This window comes from Phyllostomus discolor, chromosome 1 (genome assembly GCF_004126475.2).
Source record: "Phyllostomus discolor isolate MPI-MPIP mPhyDis1 chromosome 1, mPhyDis1.pri.v3, whole genome shotgun sequence".
Taxonomy (NCBI): Eukaryota; Metazoa; Chordata; class Mammalia; order Chiroptera; family Phyllostomidae; genus Phyllostomus; species Phyllostomus discolor.
The window spans coordinates 54036204-54060163 of NC_040903.2; the positions used below are offsets into that span (position 1 = coordinate 54036204).

At 33.8% G+C, this 23960-nt stretch overlaps 1 protein-coding gene across 3 annotated transcripts in view; it reads right to left on the reverse strand.

Annotated features, from left to right (window-relative positions):
* Positions 1-23960, reverse strand: part of ZEB1 (zinc finger E-box binding homeobox 1) — a 188479-nt gene that overhangs the window by 36259 nt on the left and 128260 nt on the right. For all 3 annotated transcript variants that reach the window (XM_028507699.2, XM_036022628.1, XM_036022625.1), the window contains one exon: positions 14711-14911. In XM_028507699.2, coding sequence (XP_028363500.1) covers positions 14711-14911 — 201 coding nt within the window. The remainder of the gene's footprint in view (positions 1-14710; positions 14912-23960) is intronic.

Sequence of the window (23960 nt, forward strand, 5' to 3'; positions counted from 1 at the left end):
TTAAAAATATATATAAAATAGAGAAAATAATGAAACATAAAGCTGATTCTTTGAGAAGATTAATAAAATTGACAAAGGTGTAGTAAGACTGACCAAAAAAAGAGGGAAACCACAAATTACTAATATTACAAATGCAAAGGGAGTATCACTATAGAACCAGCACATACTAAAAAAATAATAAGGGTCTACTCTGAGTTCAAATAGTAAACATTTTATAATATGCATTTCTGACTCTTAAAGAAGAGTTTATTCATTTTAAAAAATAACTGATTGGAGGTATAGTTTAGTTATGGATTTCAGATGTGAAAATAACATTAAAAATGTCAATGTTTGCCCACCACCCAAAGTCAGATCATCTTCTGTCACCACATCTTTGACCTCTGTACCCTTTACTACCACTCACATATCATAGAAATGAACACTTATACCTATATAATTGTATTAACCAATGTCACCCAATAAATTTAATAAAAATAAATGTAAACACAACTGTACTTGAACAAAAAAAGTGACAAAATTTAAGAAAAAGTCAATGTTTTCAATACCTCAGAAATTACGTTGTTTTTAACTACTTTCACTTAAAATGAAAAATTTTATATGTCCTCTAAGCAACTTGTGAGGCAGTACATGATCCGTTTACAAAATATAAATCAAGAGGATTAGTAATAGTATTTCTTGGGGTAGGATGAAAGTATTAAAGTTAATACAGTATATCCTTTACTACGTGGTGGTACTCTACCAGCCACATAGTGCTATGTAGTTGTTAGCTATTTTCATAAAAGACTTAAAAAGTTTGCATCTTTACAGACATAAATTTAAAAACTTCAAAATGGACCAATTCCTCAAAAACTAGAAATTACTAAAATTTATCCAAGATAAATGGCTAACCTAAATATTCCTGTAACTATTTTAAAAACTTGTATTTTGAATTTGTAGTTTAAAACCTTCCCATAAATCCATACCAAACAAAACTCCAGGTCTAAATGGTTTTACTTACAAAACCATTTTCCCCTTTCTGGTTACAAATTTTACCAGAACACCTAAAGAGATAGCGCTAAATTTAAACAATCTTTCAAACAAAAAAAAAAAAGAGAGAGAGAGAGAGGGAGAAAGGAACACTTTCTAATTCATTTTATGAGGTGAGTATTACCCCGATACCAAAACCATATAACATCAGTACAAAAAAGAGAAAATTATAGGCCAATACCTCTCATGATCATTGATATAAAAATCTTCAACAAAAGATTACCAAGACAAATTCACCAATATGTGAAAAAAAAATAACTAAGTAGGGCTTTCCAGGGAATCTAAGGGCAGTTCAATATTTGAAAATCCATTAATGCATTTCACTGTATTAACAGGCTAAAGAAACAAAACCACAGCATCATTAACTGATGCAGAAAATGCACTTAAATTTGAAAAAAACTCCAACATCTGTTCAGGGTGAAAACTCTCAACAAACTAGGAATAGAAACTTAGTTTGATAAAGAGGTTGATAAAGAGGATCTACAACAAACCTACATCTAACATTCTTACAGGTCAAAGACTGAATACTTAGCCTCTAAAACTGGGAAAAAGGAAAATCGTCACTTTCATCACTCCTGACAGCTTGTAATAAGTCAATAAAAATATAAGGTATACAGATTAGAAAGGGAGAAACCAATCTGTCCCTGTTTGAGAAGACTGTCTACATAGAATCCCAAGGAAATTTACAAAAAGTTCCTAAAACTACCACATCTATAGGATCCAAGGTCAACACACAGAAATCAACCATATTGCTTACTATATAACAGCCATGGAAACTAAATTAAAAAATAAAACATTTGCAACAGTTCCTATTGCCAAAATATTAGTACATACAAAAACAATAAAATACGTAAGAATTTAACAAGGAGTTGAAAGATTTGTGCATTTAGGACTGTAAGACATTGATGAAATAAACTGAAGAAAACACAATTACATACAAAGATATCCAGTGTTTTGGAATTTTAGAAGAATTCATGTTGTCAAAATGTCCATACTACCCAGAGCCATATATAGATTCAATGAAATACCTATCAAAATTCGAATGGCATTTTTTACATAAACAGAAAAAAATCCTAAATTTAAACAGTATCCCAAAAGACCCCAATAGCCAAAACAATTTTGAGAAATAATGCAGTACGTGTCACACTTCCTAATTTGAAACTATATCAAAGGTTATAGAAATCAAAACAGTATAGTACCAGCATAAGAACAGACACATAAGACTAATGGAAAAGAATAGAGAGCCCAGAAATAAACTCCTTCATATATTGGTCAATAACATTTGACAAAGGAACCAATAATACTCAAAGGGGGAAAATATATTCTCTTTAATAAGTGGTATTGAGAAAACTGGATATTCACATGCAAAAGAATAATACTCAACTCCTATCTCACACAACTCACAAAAATTAACTTAAATGGCAGATTTCAATGTAACATGAAGCCATAAAAATTCTACAAGAAATCTTGGGGGAAAAGTTCCACGACACTGGTCTCAGCAATGAATTTTTATTGGATATGACATCAAAAGCACAGGTAACAAAAAATTAAATGAGTGGGACTACAAACTAAAAATCTTCTCCATGGCAACAGAAACCATCAACAAAATAAAAAGGCAACCTGTGGACTGGAAGAAAATGTCTGAAAATCATACACTGCATCTAACAAGGGTTTAAAATAACAAATATAAACAGAACTTAAACAACTTGACAGCAACAAACCCAAATAACCAATTCAAATATGATCAAAAGACAGGAACAGACATTTTTCCAAAGGAGATATACAAATGGCCAACACACACATGAAAAGGTGCTCAACATTACTTATCATTAGGAAAATGCAAATCAAAACCACTTTGAGATATCACCTCACAACTGTCAGAATGGCTATTATTGCAAAGACAATGCTAGTGAAGATGTGGAGGAAAGGAAGCCCTCATACATTGCTGGTGGGATTGCAAATAGGTGCAGCTACCATGAAAAACAATACAGAGGTTCCTCAAAAAAAATTAAAAACAGAATTATTGCTTTAGTTAGTACTTCTCTCCCCATATATTTATTTAAGTACTTATGTCAATATGGATGCATGGATATAAATGACTAATCACTATATTGTACACCTTAAACTAACACAATATTGTATGCCAACTATAATTAAAAAATAAAAGTATATGAGGTCTGTTCAGAAGTATCTAGCCATGTAACATGAAAAAGAGTCACTGATTGAAGAAGATACAAGAAACATCGTACACAGGACAATGACACCTCAGTTCCCTTCAAAGTAGGCACCTTGGGACCTCACACAATTCTCCCGATCTCTATCATCTGGTCCTATCGTATTTTCCTGAATCTCATTGATGGTCTGAAATCTCTTCCCTTTCAAAGGTGATTTTAGTTTTGGGGTGCCAAATCTGGGCTTGTGGGGGGGGCTGAGTCACCTGGGTGATTTGATGTTTTGCTAAAAAACTCTACACAAGATGTGATGCATGAGCAGGAGTGTTGTCATGAGGAAGCTGCTCATCATCAGGTGCCCATAGCTGTGGCCTTCTGAATCATCTGAATAATTTTTGTGGAAGAATATTCAAGCTTAATAGAAAATTTGATGCAGATTCGTTGCTCTGCTTGCTCAGCCATTTGGAATGCAATGGCCACACAGTACACATGCTCACTCAATAGTACCTACTGCCCCCGCTGACTAGTATAGTGAAGTCAACATTGTTCATGCACACATACTCCAGTCCACTCTCCTTGGCTGCCAGGTTACACTGATGTTGTGCAAATCACTCTTGTTATATTAACAATGGCTGGACTTTTTCTAGAAGACTGTATATTTTAATATTTATTAAATTATATATTATTATCAATATTTTCAATTAGTACTTTCGATTTAATATTAGTCCGTTACCCCCCAGAAAGCAAATCCTGTAATTTGCAACATTATGCTAGGTGAAATAAGTTAGACAGAGAAAGGCAAATAATGTATCACTTCCTTATAGGATCTTAAAAGAACTTAACTCACAGAAACAGAAAGTAGATTGTTGGTTGCCAAGGTCTGGAGATGGGTGGAGGGTGGGAAAAATGGCAATCAAAGGGCACAAACTTCCAGTTATGATGAATAACTTCTGAGAATTTAATATCCAGCTTGGGGAATGTATACCTTAATTGTACACTTGAAAGTTCTAAGAGAGTAGGTCTGAAATGTTCTCGGTACACACACAAACATGGTTAACTATGTGAAGCAACAGATGTGTTAACTAACCTTATTATGGTAATCATTTCATCATATAAACATACATTAAATCATATGGTACATCTTAAACTTACACAGTGTTATATGTCAAATATATTTCAATAAATCCGGAAAAAATAAAAAGATTTTCTCATAAACACAAGAAACCAAAAGAGATCTAAATTCATGGAGAGACATACCATGTTTATTAACTAGAAAACTCTTCAACACAATAAAGATATTTATTCTCCCCAAATTGATCTATAAACAAAATTTAAATCAAAGTTCCAGCAAGATTTTTATATAGAGAAGATTATTCTAAAATTCAAATGTAAAGGAAAAGGAACTACAAGAGTTAAAACAATTTCTTAAAAGAAGATGTTAGAGGAATAACTATCTAATTTTAAGTCTTACCATTAATAAATAGTAATAACACGTGGCACTGGCAAAAGGACAGACACACAGATCAACAGAACACAGTCCAGAAATAGCTCTCTGCCCCAAATACAGACAATTCCTGACAAAGGTACAAGGCAATTCAATAGGGAAAGGATAGTCTTTTCAACAGTATGGAAACAATTAAACATCACTATTCAAAAAAAATGAACTGCACCTCAATCCTCTATCTTACAAAAATTAACTCAAAATGGATAATAGATCTAATAAAAAAGTAAAGGACACAAAGGAAAAAATTATGGTGATCTGGGGTTAAGCAAAGAGTTCTTGAACATGACACTCAAAGAATAATAGATAAAAGGAAAAATTGATAAAATGAGCCTAATCAAAATCTGGAAGTTTCGTCCTGGCCAGGTGGCTCAGTTGGTTGGAGCACCACCCCATACACCAAAACGCTGAGGGTCTGATTCCTGGTTAGGGCACATACCTAGGTTGTGGGTTTGATCCTGGTCAGGGCGCATATGGGAGGCAACCAAAAGATGCTTCTCTCTCACATCAGCATCTGTCTGTCTCTTTGATTTAAAAATCAATAAACATATCCTCGGGTAAGAATTTTTAAAAAATCTAAGAGTTTTGTTATGTGAAAGGCTAGTATAAGAAAATGAAAAGAAAAACTATAGCCTGGGAGAAAATATTTACTGCATCTATAAGGAATGCTAAAAACAATAATAAAAAATAATAAAACAAAATATGCTGATTAGAAAGTACACAAAAGCCATGAACAGATTCTTCACTGAAGAAGATATACAGATGGCAATTAAGCACATGAAGAGATGTTCAAATTTACCAGCCATTAGGGAAGTGCAAGTGAAAACAACACATAGGATAAAAAACACACCTATTAGAATGGCTGAAGTAAACAACTAGTAAAATCAAATACTAGTGAGGAAGAATATGGAGAAAGAGGATCTTTCATGTATTACTAGTGGGATGGTATAGCATCCCTGGAAACAATTTGGTATTTTCTTAAAACATTAAATATACACTTAATATATTACCCCAAAGTACCACTTCTAGGTACTTGCCCTAGAGAAATAAAAACCATTTATGTGCCTATAAAGTGGAATAATACTCAGCAATAAAGAGTCAAACTACTGATGCAATAACTTGAATGAGCCTCAAAGACGTGCTGTATGAAAGAAGCCTGATATAAATGTTTTATACTAGATGGTATCTTTCACATGATGTTCTCAAAAAGACCAACTAGTGACAGAGAATAGATCATGGGTGCCAAGGTTTGTGGTGGGGGATGGTATGACTAAAAAGGAGTAGCATGAAGGACCAAAAAAAAAGAAGAGATCTATGTGGATGGGTGCTGATGCTGGGATGAAAGCACCCCCTTATTGCTCTCTAGATGCACTTCACATAAAATGTTAAATTCAATGTATACATGGATGTGTGTGTGAGTGTATATATACCTATATATATATATATATTTTTTCCTGTTGGACTTGTAAGTAAAGGGAAATAATAGTATGCTTTGAAGTTAGAGACTTCAGTTTAAATCTTGGACTTCCACATTTAATATGTCACCTTGGCAAGGTATTGAATTTTTATGAACCTCAGTATCCTTATTTATAAAATGAAGCTAATATTTACTACACAAAGTTATTTTAAAAATGAAAAAAAAAGTATAGGGAAGCAATTAGCTCTAGGCCTGCACAGGTACATTTACTCAGTATTATTTTTCTTAGCTAATATGTGAACGTTGGAATTGCAACTGAATGTTCATTTATTGTGTCAGCCTTCCCAGTTCTCCAGTTTTTCAGAAAAGAGGCAAGTCTCTCAAAACCCAAACCAGACCTCACTAGAAAAGTCCTCATGAAAGGCAGAATTAGCCCAATTCATCCTTGTTCCCAAAGTTCAAGTTACTGAGGTCAGCTCTGCAATGGTGGAAAAGTAAACTGGCATCCTGCAGTGTGGAGGGAGATCAACAGGACCCTGAAGAATGTAATTTATTGCCATTTTATCATTCATATTTTTGATCTGTCCTTTAAGAAATTCCTTTAACATGTCTGGTAATGCTGATTTGGTGGTGATGAACTTTTTTTAGTTATTTTTTCTTGTCTGGGAGGCTCTTCATCTGTCCTTCAATTCTAAGTGATAGCATTGTTGGATAGAGTAGTCTGGGATGTAGGTCCTTGTTCTCCATCACTTTGAGTATTTCTTGCCAGTCTCTTCTCTTTTGCAAAGTTTCTGTTGATAAATTACAGCTGGAAGTCTGATGGGAGCTCTCCTGTCAGTAACTAACTGCTTTTCTCTTGCTGCTTTTAAGAGTCTTTGTATTTAAACTTTTGCAATTATGATGTGGCTTGGTGTAGGAGCCTCTTAGGGTTCATCTTGTTTGGGACTCTCTGTGTTTCCTGTGTTCCAGGCTTATCTAATATTTTCCCTACCTCAGTTCTAGGATCAGCATTTATGCAAGGAGCTTTGCTATTCTATTGGAGAATGGGATTTGATCCCAGGTAAAAAAGTGGAACTCAAAGGGGGAAAAAAATTAAGAAGTACATATTGGTAGTTGCAAAATAGTCACGGGGATATAAAGTACATCATAGGAATACAGTCAGTAATACTGTGATAACCATGTACAGTGCCAGGTGGGTACTGGAAATATCAGGGTAACACTTTGTAAAAAGTATGTGACTGTCTAACCACTATGCTGTACACCTGAAGGTGTTACAAAATAATGTTTAATGTAAGCTGTAACTGAAAAATAAAGTAAAAGAAGAGACATAGTGGCACAGTGAAGACTCGAAGCTTGTCCTGAGTTTTTTCTATAATACACTACATAACAGCTTTGGTTGAAAAAGCTTCCAAATAGTAGTAGGTTAAACTGGATCTTGAGAGATGATTACTATTAGGTTCAGTACTGAATTATAGAGCAAAGGATATGTTCTTGGCATATGTTACTTAGTGTTTTATTATAACTTATGCCCCCCAAAAGGCTTACTGCTATGGATTATAAGATCAGAATTTTAAATGTATTTATCATAAAGACATTTTCATTATCTTGGCATTTTTGTAAACATGTAAATTTCTATAAAGTTAAAAAAACTTGAAGTCAAAAAATGTGTAAATCACTATTACTTGGGATCATTTTTTAAATTCATCAATTTTAAAACATTAAGAAATAGCTAATATATTAAACAATACATATATTATTGGATTAGTTTTTATCTAATTTTAAAAACTAAAATAGGAGGGGCCTATAAAACAGGTATCTCAAAAGTAAAACTGTATATATTTAAAAACATTTAACTGACACAGGCATGACAGTTTTTGGTTGAACCACAAAAAGCTCTTGTGAGATGAGGATAGCTATGTTGAAACACTGCCAATTTATATAATCTTCCCTACAAAGAAAATGTAAAGTTGAAAATATTTTAAGACAATAGGGTTTAATTAACCCAAAAATTCTGTCTATTTTTGGACAGAACATGTCATGGTTCATTTAATATCTATAACAAAAATAATGCTTCGATATAATCATTTTTCTAAGAACTTGATATTTCATTCAGTTAACTTTTTAAAAAATACTTAATATAATTAACATTTCAATAGCATATTATATTTTTCAATATACTTTAGATCCTTGATTCACTTATGCTACAGATATGTGAATATCAATTTCATGTGCTGGTCTCTAGCACAAGCTAAATGCCAATGGCCCCTTTCTTTTTTATTGTTTCCCCTTAAAAGTCTTTAAAATAAATAATTGTCATGGATGATGTTGCTTCTGGTAGCTCAGCAATGGTAAATGGCCTTTGCTTCACTACTCCTTGCCTGTCCTCAAGTAACTACACAGAAACTCTTTATTGAACAACTGGCATTGTAAACTTACTGAATACTCCTGAAAACCTAAGTTGCAGCTACTCTACTTTCTAACTACATGTTGCTAATCTCTTGTACTCAATAGCAGAAAATTTTACATATTTATGTCTTCTTGAAGCCATAACACTGATATGATCAAGACATCCTACACTCTTCCCTCCCCTTCTCTCCCTCCCTCCCTCCTTCCCTTCCTCTCTTTCTGTCTTTCCACTGGGTAGTAGTTTAATAGGACACACACACACACACACACAAGAACAAAAACAAAAGAACAACAGTAGAGACAATTCTCATGAAAAAATAGAGCCTGAAAGTAACTGAATAAAGTGAGGCTCTACCCAGTACATTGACTACTCCTTAAAGTAAACTCCTCTTGTGGTAATTAAAGTTTTCTGATTCTGCTTCAGGATCAGCTTGGTTTGGTCAACCACATCCAATTTCACAGATAATTTTTCACATTCAGCCACAAAGATCATTGTGAGGAACCATAAAGCAATTCAAGAACAGAAATTCTCTGTTCAGATCTGAAGTCATAGCTTTCATATGAACACATGACTAAGGGCTACTTAATGGTAACCAACTAAGTAAACTACTAAGAATTACTAACCTTGACATTCATGAATTTAATTTACTGAAGATTCTGGTTTAATACTCAACTTGGTTGCCTTGTATTACCGGACAGTGCTGCTAAACTTCTGTGCATGTTTTCACAAACATATTTTAAACCAGGGGTCTCTGGGACTGGTCTGCGGCCTGTTGCAAAATTTGGTGCAGATTCATTGTTCTACTTGCTCAGCCCTTTTGAATGCAATGGCCACATAGTACACATGCTTACTCAACAGCATATAATGTCCCCACTGACTAGTACAGTGAAGTCGTCATTGTTCATGTATTGACATTCCAGGCCACTTTCCTTGGCTGCCAGATTATGCTGATGTTGTGCAAACTGTTCTCGTTATATTAACAATGGTTGAACTTTTTCCAGACAGACCTTGTATGCACCCCTATGTTCACTGCAGCATTATTCATGGTGGCCAAAACATGGAAACAACTGAAGTGTTCTTCAATAGAAGACTGGATAGAGAAGATATTGTACATATATACAGGGGAATACTATTCAGCCATAAATAAAGGTGGAATACTGCTATTTGCAACAACATGGGTAGACCTTGAGAATATCATGCTAAGCAAAATAAGTCAGTCAGAAAAAGCTAAGAACCACATATGTTACTCATATATGGGATATAACTCTGAAAACTCATAGACACAGACTATGAGTATGGTAGTTATCAGAGGAAAGGAGGAGGTGCAGTAAAGGGGACCTAATATATGGTGATGGAAGATGATTTGACTTAGGGTGGTGGGCACACAATGCAATATACAGATCATGTATCATAGAAATATACACTTGAAACCTATGTCAACACAGTAAATTTAATTTTAAAAAATCACCATAAAACTGCTTTAATCATATTACAAATTTTGAAATGTAATGTTTTTATCATTCAGGTCAAAATCTCTCCATTTTCATTATCATTTCTGTACTGATCCATGAATACACATTCAAAAGTGTGTTTCTTAAAATTTATAAACATGATTTTCTATTTTATTATTTCTTAGCTCACTCACACTGTGTTCAAGAACGTGCTCTGTACTATTTTATCCTTTGAATTTTGCTTAGATTTGCTTTATTACCCTGTATATGCTCTATTTTTATAAATATTCCACACTTGAAAAAGTATTTACTTTGCACTTACTAAGCACATTGTCTATATACCCTACTCATATTTTTAAATCTTCTATATCCTCATTTATTTTGTGTGATTATACTATCAATGACTAAATGAGGTGTGTTATATCTTCCACAGTGTAGATCTTTTTTTTGATATTGCCTATTTTTTCTTTATATATATTTTAGGCCTTGTTATTAAAGTACAAACACATTTATTTATTTATTCTTTTATTATTGTTCTCTTAAAGTTGTCCCAATTTTCCACCATTGCTCTCCCCTGACCCACCCACCTCCTGCTCCCATAGTCAATCTCCACCCTGTTGCTCACGTTCGTGGGTCATCTATACTTGTCCTTTAACTAGGCCCTTCCTCTTCTTTCCACCCTTATCCCCCTCTCCCCTCTGCTCTGGTCCCTGTCAGTCTGTTCCTTGTTTCCAAGTATCTGGTTATATTTTGCTCCTTTGTTTATTTTGTTCATTAGTTTCCACTTACAGGTGAGATCATATGGTGTTTGTCTTTCACCACCTGGTTTATTTCACTTAGCATAATATTCTCCAGTTCCATCCATACTGTTGCAAAGGGTAGGAGTTCCTTTTTTTCTTTCTGCTGTGCAGTGTGCCATTACATAAATATACCACAGTTTTCTGATCCACTCATTTACTGATTGGCACTTAGGCTGTTTCCATCTTGGCTATTGTAAATAATGCTGCTATAATCATAGGAGTGCATAGGTTCTTTTGAATTGGTGTTCCAGGGTTCTTAGGATATAATCCCAGCATTGGAATCACTGGGTCAAAAGGCAGTCCAATTTTCAGTTTTTTGAGTAAATTCCATAGTGTTTTCCACAGTGGCTGCACCAGTGTGCATTCCCTGGATTGGACAGCTTCACAAGCAAATTTTACCAAACACTGAGGGAAGAGCTAACTCCTATCTTTCTCAAACTATTCCCAAAAATTCAAGAGTGAAGACTCCCAAACTCTTTTTATGAGGCCAGTATTATCCTAATTCCAAAACTAGGTAAAGACACAACAAAGAGAAAACTATAGGCCAATATCACTCATGAACATAGATGCTAAAATCCTCAACAAAATATTGGCAAACTGGATCCAGCAACACATTAAAAAGATCATATACCATGATTAAGTGGGATTCATCACATGGATGCATGGATTAGATGGTATAATATTCACAAGTCAACAAACATTAAAATACCATATAAAAAAAAGAAAGACAAAAATCACATAATCATATCGATAGACACCAAAAACACATTTGATAAAGTACAGCACCCATTTATGATAAAAACACTGAGCAAAGTGGGAATAGAGGGAGCATACCTCAACATAATAAAGGCCATATATGAGAAACCTACAACCAACATCATACTCAATGGAAAAAAATTAAAAAGATTTCCCCCTAAGATAAGGAACAAGACAAGGTTGTCCACTTTCACCACTTTTATTCAACATAGTATTGGAAATTCTAGCCACAGCAATCAGATAAGTATAAACACATTTATAATAATGAGTGAATTTAATCTGTCATCATTATGAAGTGATCCTATTATCTATAATAATGCTTTTATCTTTAAAGTTGACATCATCTAAAATTAATTTTAGCTATACATACTTTTTGGTTAGTATTTTCATGGGAAATACTATATGCTTATCTTTACTATAAATTTGTCACTTTTTTTGCTCTTATTACATCTCAGATCTTCTATCAAAGATTTTTTTCCTCATGCCTAAAATATATCCTTTAGAATTTGCTTTAGTAAGGGTCTACCGAATACAAATTTTGTTTTTACTGCCTGAAACTTGTCTAAGGTAATTACCTCATTTCACCTCTTTTCTTAAAAGATATTTTTGCTAAGTACAGAAATAGTGACCTTATTTCACCTCCTTTCTTAAAAGATATTTTTGCTAAGGATAAAATTACTGCCTGTTTCCATTGTAGTTATTGAGAATTTAGCTGTCAGTCTAATTGCCACCCTCTCAAACATAACCTGACTTTTTGGGTTTACTTTTAAATTTTGCTTTTTGACTTGAATGTCCTGCTATTTTACCATAATGTGACTAGGGGTAGATTTATTTATCTTTCTTGAGATTTACTGGGATTCTCTATTGGCAGTCTGGTGTCCTTTATTAATTCAGAAAAAATCTCAGCCATTATCTCTTCACATATTGATGTTTCCTTATTCTCTCATTTCCTAGAATTAAGACATATATTGGACCTTCTAACTCTATCCTTCATATCTTTTATTCTGTTTTTCTTATCTTTCTTATTTCTGCATCTGTGAGTTGCATTTAGTATACCTTTCCCCTACATTCCAATTCATTAATTCTTTCTTCAATTCTGTCTACTTGGCTATTAAATCCATTCTTTGAACTTGAATTTCTATTATTTTGTTTTTTTTCAGTTTTTGAAGTTTCACTTGGGTCTTTTAAAAATCTCTTGATTATATTTTATTCTTTCAGAGCAGATAATTTCAAGTTTGTTTTTTCTTTAAATATGACAGTCATTTTATAATCTATCTCAGATAACCCTAGTAATTAACACCTTTATGGGTCAGTTTCTGCTTCCTTTTGTTTCTGATAATTCTCACTCATGTTGTCGTCTCTAAGTTATGGGAGCCTTTCACAGTGTTAGGATGAAGGTATGCTCTGTCAAAAGATTTGTATTTGATTCTCCTTGGTGCCTATTATTTACATCAGTTCCAACTGAAACTCAATCATGACTTGAGATTTATCAGGCTGGCCAGTAATGTGAACTGAGTTGTAAATCAATGCAAGAAGCCTGTGGTTATTAGTTCTCAGACACAATTCTCCACTACCCCCAACTCCCAAACAAGGTAATTTTGTCTGCTAACTCCTAAGAATGCAAGGAATGACAGAGGATTTGCTTTTAGTCCATCATATAGTTAAGATGTAATCCATACTAGGAGGGAATCTGTAATTACACATTTTGGTTGTCCAAGGCTCCATTTTTTTTCAGAGGCCTAAAAACCACATCTTATATTACTTTGTTTAGGCAAACACCCTTGAGGCCAAAGAGTCTTCTATGCTGTGCTCTGCTTACCTCTCTGGGTTCCTGTCTTCACTTAGATTTTGATATGTTGTTGTCTTACTCTCTAGTGAGCTCTTAAAAGCTTTCAAGATTTATTTATTTTTAAGTATAACGTAATTAGTTATTTTCAGTAATAGAGTCCAAATAATCTGTCCCCACATATTTTCAGAAATAGAATCTCTTCAATGATTTTTCATCTTTCTTTTTACCTCCATCTCATTCTCCTTATCTCAACCTTTTCCAGACAAATAATTTCCTTTTTGCTTCCTTATTAAGACTGGATTAATTATACTGGTGAATCAATTCTGGTCACAGGCAAGAAATACATAAGAAACTCTTGCTCCTAAAAGTTTTGAGCTTAGTATTCAAGTTTAATAGGTTAGTAACCCTGCCATTAACCAGTTGTGGTAATAAATAAGTTACCTTCTCTGGGTTCTATTTTCCAGAAACTTGGGAGTTATGTCAGTTCTTCCTTTTCAGTTACCTTCCACATAAAATCAACCAAATCCTAAATGTATACCTCCTACATTTTTGTGCAATCTCTTCCCTATTATTCCCATCCCAATGGCTACTTCTTTAGTTTAAAACCCATCATTACCTGAATTATTACAGCCTCCTTACTGGAGGCACTACCTCCTGCTTCTTTCCATATTACTACTAGACTTATATCTAAAGTACATATTAATGTTGTTTTCAAAGATTCCAGGATTAAGTTCCAATTCCTTGATGTAGTACACAATACCATTTGTTCAAACCTTATGGTTTCATGTATGTTATATCTTCTGCTTGAAGCACCTTTTATTCCTTGTTTTTACCTAATTAACCTCTAGTGACATTTTATATCAAGACCAGCTGCTTTACTCAGAAACTCTTCTAGGACTTCTCCTCTCTCAGATTCGGATGTTTTACACACACACACACACACACACACACACACACACACACCCCTGTATAAATGGAAAGGGGGAGAGAGGGAGGGCAGCAGGCTGGCTTATAAACATTAAGAATACTCAAATGATTTACCTGTATTTGGGATTTTTCACATTAAATTGTTATAATTTCACTGAGCCAAAATACAATTTGTTGGCTTCTAAGTAGGTTCTTCTCCATTTGAGATCAGAATATGAAATTAAAGTTGTATCAACAGTATATGGAAAGCTTGATTCTCTTTAAAGAATTCTTTAAAGAATTCAATATATTATATGCATTACATATTTGGTCATACTTATACTGCTTCATAGTCTACTTTTGGTAAATAGAAGGATATCTTCTGTTGATTAACAGGCAAAAATTTCAAATAATTTACCTTTTTGTTTAATATACTTTTTGAAAGAGTCAAGAGAATAGAATATTATAAAACAAAATTAAACTTGCCATCATCCTCCCAGCAGCTCTTCGCATTCCCTTCCCTTTCGCTGCTGCCCGGTAACACTGTCGGGTCTGTTGGCAGGTCATCGTCTGGCACACCACCTTCACAATCTGCTGCGTCTGTAATACTTTCTTCTTCCACAATATGCAGTTTGTCTTCATCATCTGAATCTGAATTTGTTTCTACCACAGTATTATAACTTGTAACTGTAATATAAATAAGAAACAGATAATCAAAACCAACTAGTTTTTACATTCCAGTAAAAATAAATTTTTAAAAACACTACAACAGCTTGTGATTCTTTTAGTAGCTACACTTATTGAATATTTAGATATGTACAAGTGATTTCTAAATATTAACTCACTTAATTCTTACAACAACCTTATAGCCAGCCTATCTACCTACCTTCAACTACTTATATCACTGTTTTACAGTAGTAGTAACCAAGACACAGTGAAGGTAAGTAACTTGTTCAATTCATCCAACTAGGAAGTGGCAGGGCCAGGATTTGAACCCAAGCAGTCCACTTTCATATTCTATACTCTTAAACACCACATTAAACATCTTTCCCAGTCATAATGAGTTTACTGTATAAGATACCACTCATGTACAATTAGGCCTTCACGTCTTTAAAGCAATGCAATTTAAGAAAAGAGTTCAGTTCCACTAGTAAATTAGCAATACATCATCAAAGAAACATACCATAAGAAAAGTATTTTCAAGTTATTGATTAAGCCCATGCATTTCACATTAATCCTCACTAGCTTTAGAAAGAATCAACCAATTTAGCAAAATTTCTACATAATTAAGGTATGATTTAAGGCATGATTTATATGTGAGTCTGTCATTCTAAAAAACATATTAGACATTCAGAAGTTTTCAAATGCGTACCCTTACCCTATTTTTTATGAATTTCTATAAAATTTAGTACCAGTATTATACAAATATATAATTACTCTGAATGACTATAGCTCATAGAATCATGATTAATAACTGGGAATAAAATTCTCTAAAACAATGTAGTATAGTCAGTATTTTTTCCTTCAGAATCCTTGTAATAATCACTTTAACAAGATAAATTATTTAGTATGGTTACTAAATCATTGGATATGGTTACTGGAATACCTCTTTTCAACTATTTGCTGGGTGATTCTTCCTCACTAAGACAGGTTGAGAGCAAGGGATGCAAAGAGAAAAAGGAAGCTTTGCTTTGTTTAGATAACTAAGCAATGATTATTTCCAGCTCTTCTTTCCATGTCTTCCTTAAATTTTCCAACAATTTTTCATAGAAGATAATCACCTAAATGCTTAAATGATATGCATATATATCCCTCTTCCCATATAAATACACACACACACACGCACACAGACACCTAAGAATATAGAAGAAGACATACAACAAAAAGTATAAATGAGGTGAGCACAAATAACCAAAAGTCCTCAAAGCTGTTCTTCTAGACCTTGGGAAGACCCCTTTGTTCAAAACACTAATGGAGTTGGTCCATTTGCCCACATTAAGGACTCTTCAATATTTTGTGTCATAAGAAAAACATAAAGTCTTCTGGCATTAATACTTTACTGTGAATACATTTTCCAGATCTTTTTCCAAGAGCAAATAATTTTCTCTCTAGTATTATTATAAAAGTAATCATGTTCACTGAAAAACCTTGACCATACACGACATGTAAAATTAGTAAAACCTCACCTTGCCCTCACGTTTCCTTCTGCAACTCTCTTTAAAAGTAGCAAAGCAGCACATTTTATTAATTATTTTATACACTAAGTAGGCATGACAATAATTTTATATATCTTATCCTATTTAATTGTAATACAGACCTCATCTTATACACATATATATCTTATATTTAATATAAACCCTGCATATAAATGTATATGTGCATATGTAGTATACAAATATAGGATCACATAAGCTTTGCCACTTAGTTTTTTGCCACTTAACATATTTTGGAAATTTTTCTGTATGAGTATATGTGGAGCTTTGTGATTTTCTTCTGGATGGCTATGCAGCATTTTGCTGTACAGATATAATTTAACTAAGCACCTATCCATAAAGTTTAGTTTCTTTCCAATGTTTAAGCATTTGCAACAATATCATAATATATTTTCCTATTAATATACCTTTAGTCATTCCTTAAATACATTTGTCACATATATTGGTAGGGGTGGAATTCCTGAGTCCAAAGGGATACTTAGTAAGTAGACAGACAAGGAAACATGGGGAATTCCTTGTAGTCCATCCACAATATGAGCAGAGTAAATTGTGAAATTGTGTGTATACAGGCAAAAGCAATGATTCTCAAAGGATGGTCCACAGGTGGAACAAAGGTTTCTTGATGAGTCTTTAACTAGTGTAAGGTGCAAATATATTTGTATTAAATTTTTAATGAGGAATCTTTACTGGCAAATAATATATCATGCTATTAATTTTCATTTTTACTTTCAAGGCTCCTTATTAGTAACGTACTAAATGACTTACTAAAGCTTCCAAGGTATGGAGTCGTAGGCTACATAGACATTTTTTAGTATTTACTGAGAATCAATCAATTCTGTATACTACTTGATCTGGCCACCACCACATTGGCTTATTGCAGAGCTCTCACTATGCATGGAGAGTTGAAATTCCTACTAGTTTGTAAAGGGAGGTTTTAGTGCCTCTTTAGTATTGAGTTGGCCATTGGTGCTATTCTTACATTTAATGTTATTAATACTACATAAATACTGTAGTCTAGTTTTATCATGATCAATTTTGCTAGTTGTAGATTATTTGGTTGACCCCAGGCTGAATATTTAACACATGTACATTTGGAGTATTTGGGATCTTGAAATTTTTACAATAATTAGGCTTTAAGATATATGTGAGGGGGGACCCCAAAAAGCTTGAATTTAGTTATAAAAATTGTGTGTTTATTCTTACATGTTTAACTTCAGTTACCATCAAAGTACTCCTCGTATGATGCAATATACCTATTGAGACTTTTTCCCACTGCTCAAAACAGTGTTTGAACTCATCAATTTTAATGTCTTTTAGTGCTTCTACCATTTTTTGTTTTATCGATTCTGCATCAGCAAAATGTTACCTTTCAATGACTTTTTTCATCCAGGGAAATAAGAAAATTGCTCAGGGCAAGATAGGATGAATAGGAAAGGTGGGGGGGGGGATGGGGGGCATGCTGTTTTTGGTCAAAAACTTCTGAACACTCAGCACCACAGTGTGGGCATGTGTGCTTGTAAATCACCCATCATGAAATGGGCAGGTGCACTGAAAAATCTTTAAAAAAATCACCGGAGCTGAATGTAGCCTCTCACAACAATGCCAGTTGGTACACTGAATACAGATAGTTCCTAGAACACTCACCTAACAGGGGAAACCTGTACTACAAGGGGCCTACCTTTCAGAAGATAATTCCATTTTTTGGGTCCCCCCATATGCATTATGGTTCAAATATTAATTTGCATGCTTCATAGTTTTCAAAGTTCTTTTTACCTTAAGCTTTAGGTGTTTTATTCTGCCTGAATCAACTGTAGCTCAAGTACTCTGTAAGAATACCTGTCATTCTCTAGAAGTCTAGCAAAACTTCCTCTCCCCCAGTATAAGCTGTCATTGTGGTATGGGAGATGTAAGTCAAATACTCAAACCACAGAGAGTACATATATTTAATAGTTATTCTGTGAATTTTCCCAAAGCATGTTTTGAGTATGTGGTATAAAACTGAAAAAACTGCCCTGGCTGGCGTAGCTCAGTGGATTGAGCACGGGCTGCGAACCAAAGTGTCACAGGTTCGATTCTCAGTCAGGGCACATGCCTGGGTTGCAGGCCATGCCCCCCAGCAACTGCACATTGATGTCTGTCTGTCTGTCTCTGTCTTTCTCTCTCTCCCTTCCCTCTCTAAAAATAAATAAATTAAATCTTTAAAAAAAAACTGAAAAAACTCAAGAAAAGCAATATATTTTATTGACTAAGATGGGAAAAAAGAGCAATTAACTATTTTCTAAGGCCTTTTCACTATATTCTCCTTCATAGTCACTCAGCTGAGAGAAAAAGCAGTGAAAATCACTTATATTGATCATCATAGCTTAGATAATAGGCAAACTTCTTTGTGTTTCTGAACTTCTCCTTCTGTGGACCTACAGAGCTCATTTTAAAATTAGGGTCCCAGCACCAAAAGCATAGAGAATAATGCAGACCCTTGATAAATTCAAATAGCCAATGAGAGTGTCAGTTATTTCAACTGTCTGCTCATCTATTGCCATATCTTTATACTATTTAACCTTTGGCTAAAAAATATAATAAAATATAATTTGTCTGAAGAGTGGCAGAGTCCTAATCACAGGTGATCATTAACTTTTGGTTCCAAATTTTCATTAAAATAATAATATTCCTAGAAAGCAAAGATAAAGGAAAAGAGAAAATGTAAACAGTTTTAGAAATCTTTCAGTATAATTTACACTTCAAAATGTGAATTTTAAATTTCAAGAGAAAATAGTAATATTTTTATATAGTCACCAGACTTATCATCACCAGACTGTGGTTAAGGACACACTGACTTCTTTGTTGCAGTTCTCACTGGCATTATTTGCTAACAGTTAATTCCACATATAACAGTATCCACACTGCATAATGTAGTAGTGAGGGACTGATGATTTAAAATATACTGTACTTAGATCAGTGTCTTGCACACAGTAAAGACTATACAAATGTTTGCTATTATCATCATTTTACTGAATCTTGATAATGATTCCTGTGTACATACGTACACACACACACACACAGAAACTGGGTAACCTGGTCAAGGACGGCTATTAAATTATAGAGCTGGACTCAAATCCTGGCCTGCCTGATTCCACAGTCCATATTCTTTAACTACTATGTATAAAGCCTTCTGACAGAATATTGTTGCACTAATGATAAATATTTTTAAACTTGTGCTAAGGGAAATAAGCCATGCAGTGAAAGACCAATACCATATGATCTCACCATTAACAGGAACCTAATCGACAGAATGAACAAGCAAGCAAAGTATAGTCAAAGACACTGAAATTGAGAACAGGCTGACAGTGACCAGAAGGGAGGGGGGGGATAATGGGGGAAGGGGGTGAAGGGTTTGCAGTAGCAATTATGAAGGATACATGGGAAATAATAAGGAGGTTGGAGACAGGGGAGAGGGTGGGGGGGAGGCAGAAAACTCTACGTGAACAATAAAAAATGTTTAAAAAATAAAATAAAAATGATATAATGAAAAAAAAAACACCTTTTATATTTGTATCTAGCCTAACCTGGGGGCCGTACAATTCTATACCTAATGATTTCCCACTAAAAACATTTTCAAATGACTAAAAAATTTAACCATTAGAATCTCATAATAATAGTATACCATAGGGTATATAGCAAATAGTATACCATAGGGTAACATCATCATTATAGTTAATAAACCTTTAGGAGACTTTTACACAACGTACTCTTTTTGTACTTGATTGCATGGAACATCACATCAACTGCACAAATTAAACTCCCATGTAAACACCTATTTCTAAGTAATGTACAATTATAATATAAAATTAGATGAGTATGGGTCAAAAAAAAGTAACACAATCTCAACTTGAGTCATTCAGATAATGAGCAAGATCATCTAAATGCTTTATAAATAGGGAACTCTACCACATACTGTTTGCTGTAACTCTGAAGAATAATTAAGCCTCATAAGGGAAGAGACTGAGGGAGAGAAAGAAGGAAGAAGGGGGAAGATTTAACTCTTAGGTCTTCGATTCCTGTCAGGTTGTAACTATGGCAAGTGTGGATTAAAGGTATGGGCCAAGGCCATGTTTCAACATGTTTTTTTGGGTATATGAGATGTATGAGGCTTTTTCTTCTTTCCAGAGGACAAAGTTCTGCTTACATCATGCCACTGATGTATGCTTAACTATGTCCTACCCATTCCTATCAAACTCTCAAACACACTTATCTGCACGGTAGAAAAGAAAGATAAAATCTCTTTTAGGAAAAGATACAAGACTAATCCTTAAAAACTATGAAACTGCTTCTAAGCAATTATTCCACATACTGTACACCAGATTAACCTACAAGAAACACTTCAAAAAACAGATACCCTTTGAGTCATGTTTTCCAGAGTAATGGATTATAGTTGGATTAAGGAGAATATTTTACACAATATTTTACACACTATGCTGAAAACAACACAACCAGCACAAATGCTCTGAAATATGAAGACAAAGGTGGAGACACAGAATATATTTCTATTACACCTTTATGAGAATGTATTTCTATTATACATCAGTTGTAACAAAAATAACATCGCTTAATATATTTTTCTTATCTTGAACAAATTCTCTAGCACACTGCTTCACAGAGTAGATATCAAATCATTTGTTGAATTGAATGGGGGTCAAACTTCTTTTTTTCTTAGTGAAAAAATAAGTCAGTATACTTAAGTGTTACTGATAATTCAGGAAAATGAAGACAAACCTACACTTATAAGCAGACAAAGAACTAATAAATTACCACATGAAATGGAAAGAAGTTTTTTGACAACTCACAGGGTTAGAGAAAACTTCTGCAAATAATGTCACTCCAGGAAAGGGAATAAGATTATGTTGTCCATAAATATTACACTCAGTACCTACTGTACATGTTTGTTAATCTGGCTTTTGATCTAATTTATATATAATATGAACTTACTATCTATATGTACTTTACTGTATAATAAAGATTGTGATGTAATAATGTACATATTTAATGCAACATATAATAAATAATATATGATGTGTATATTATCTAATTTTAATTTAAGCCCTTTAAAAATAGGAATCCGATGATTTTTAGAGTGCTCTGAGAACTATGAACATGTTACTTTTAATAAATACTAATGGTTTAGCAAATTTGGGGGGCAGTTTTTTAAATTCCTCTCTAGGGTAAAATCTTTCTTAATCTAGGGTGCCTATTAAATTGAAAAATAATCATAGCCTCTTTTTACATTTTAAGATAATTTTTAACTTATTATAACTCCAATGAAATCAATGATTCTGAAATTTACCCTTGCAAAAAAGGGTTGGTGTTTTTTAATGCCTTCAGATACAGGCTATTAATAGAATGAAAAGTGATAGGCAAAGGCAGGAGAGGTTTGCCATCATGCACAGAATCCCAGTTATTTTCTCCCCTCTCTCATTACAAAAAGATTACTAAGTAGTTACAGGATCTGTCTTTGGTACTCTCTCAGTTCTTGTTCTGGCATTTTCCCCATTCTCCACCGTTCCTTTATCTATATGCCGCCAACATGAGTCATCCCTGATGACCTTTCCCTTTACCTGCCTTATCAAAACTCCCACTCTCTCAATGAACTAATTTCAGCCAGTGTCTGCGTAACTCACAAAGAGGTAGATGAAACAGTTAAACAGCAAAATTCTTAGGAAATTAAACTAAATTCAGTCCTAGAAACACATGGTTCTTCTGTGTGGGGGAGAAAAGTATCTAGATTGAGATAATTCGAACTAAATTATCAATAACTTATAGGTACAATCTGCATTTATAAAAGTATGCTTTTTAACTTATATGACTTGTTAGTTATGAATAATTAAGTGGCATAAATATTCAATATTAAAATGTAAATAGAGAATAACTATTGATGCAAAGGAAATTTAGAGACTTTATCAATATTTTGCACAAATCTAAGCAAATATGTTTGAAAACCTGGATGAAATAACTTGCTAGGAAAATGTGAATGGTTATAACCACATTTATAATTCTATGGAGTTTATAAAATTATAGGAAAGAGAATAAAGGCAAACGGGCCACAGATTTAATTTAGGAAGCTATTAAATAGTTAACAACACAAAAAGTGCTAATGTTTTGCCAGCTGAATTTCTTCAGATCTTCAAAGGACTGATAATTCTGTTGCTTTTTAAAGAGAGAAGAAAATAAAAAGAGCCTAAATTCTTTCTATGAAGCCGGCATAATGACAGTATACTAAAATCTGAGAAAGAACACACACATGCACAAATTCATGAATTCAGTCTCACTGGTGATTGGATGAAATCCAAAAGTAGATTTTGCTAATCAGATTCCTATCTCATAATTTTAACCAAAATGAAATTTATCTGAATCAAAGATTTTTTAAAATCCCCACCTGGGGATATGTTTATTAATTTTAAAGAGAGAGAAAGGGGAAGGAGAGAGGAGGAGAAAAAGAGAGGGAAGAGAAGGAGGGAGGGGGAGGGGGGAGAGAGAGAAAGAGAAAAAGAGAGAGAGAGAGAGAGAGAGGCAGGCACTTGCTGGTGAGAAACATCAATCAGTTGCCTGTGGTACATGTTACAACAAGGATGGAACCCACAAACTAGGTATGTGCCCCGACCAGGGATCAAACCTACAATATTTTGGTATATGGGACAACACTCCAACTAATTGAGCTACCTGGCCACAGCTGAATCAAAGATTTTAATTAAAAATAATAAAGCCTAAAAGTAATAAAAGAGAGTCTAGGCAAATCACTTTACAGTCTTGGAATAAGGGTGCTGTAAATATGACACAAAATCCATGATTGTACATGGAAAAAATAAAATCAAGGTCAAATGACAAACTGTGAAAAGTATTTGTAGTACATGTTACCAAAGGCTGATTTCTTTACTATACAGATAATTCTTAAATATCCATGAGAAAAAGATGAACCACCCAGTAAGAATATGCAAAAAGGCAATTTGCATGTTCATACACAAAAATATGAATGGTCACTTAACATGTAAGACGACGCTCAACCTCATTAATTAAAGAAAAAACTAATCGTCACATCTTATGTACTCTCAACTCTCTTGGCTTTCTCTGATTTTAAAACCCTATTCTGGATAAACCCCTATTCCAATTAAGTATCACTTTTCCAAATTCTATACCCCTTACTTACAAAGCTTCTTTAAAAAATACCTACAACTGTCTCCAAGTACACTTGCCTACACTTTGTTTCTTCCTATTCTCTTACACCCACTCCAGTCACAATATTGTCCTTGTTATGACTGGGAAGGATCTTTACATTGGTAAATTCAATGATAAGTATCAGTCCTCATCGTATTTGTCCTACTGGCAGCATTTGACATAATCCTAAATCATTCCCTATTTTTTAAAACAATCTTTTCTTTTGACTCTCCAGGTTTTCCTCCAAACTCACTGACTGCTGCTTTTGTTTTGTCTCTCCATCTCCCAGACCTCAATCTTTCTCATGGCTTCAAACACCA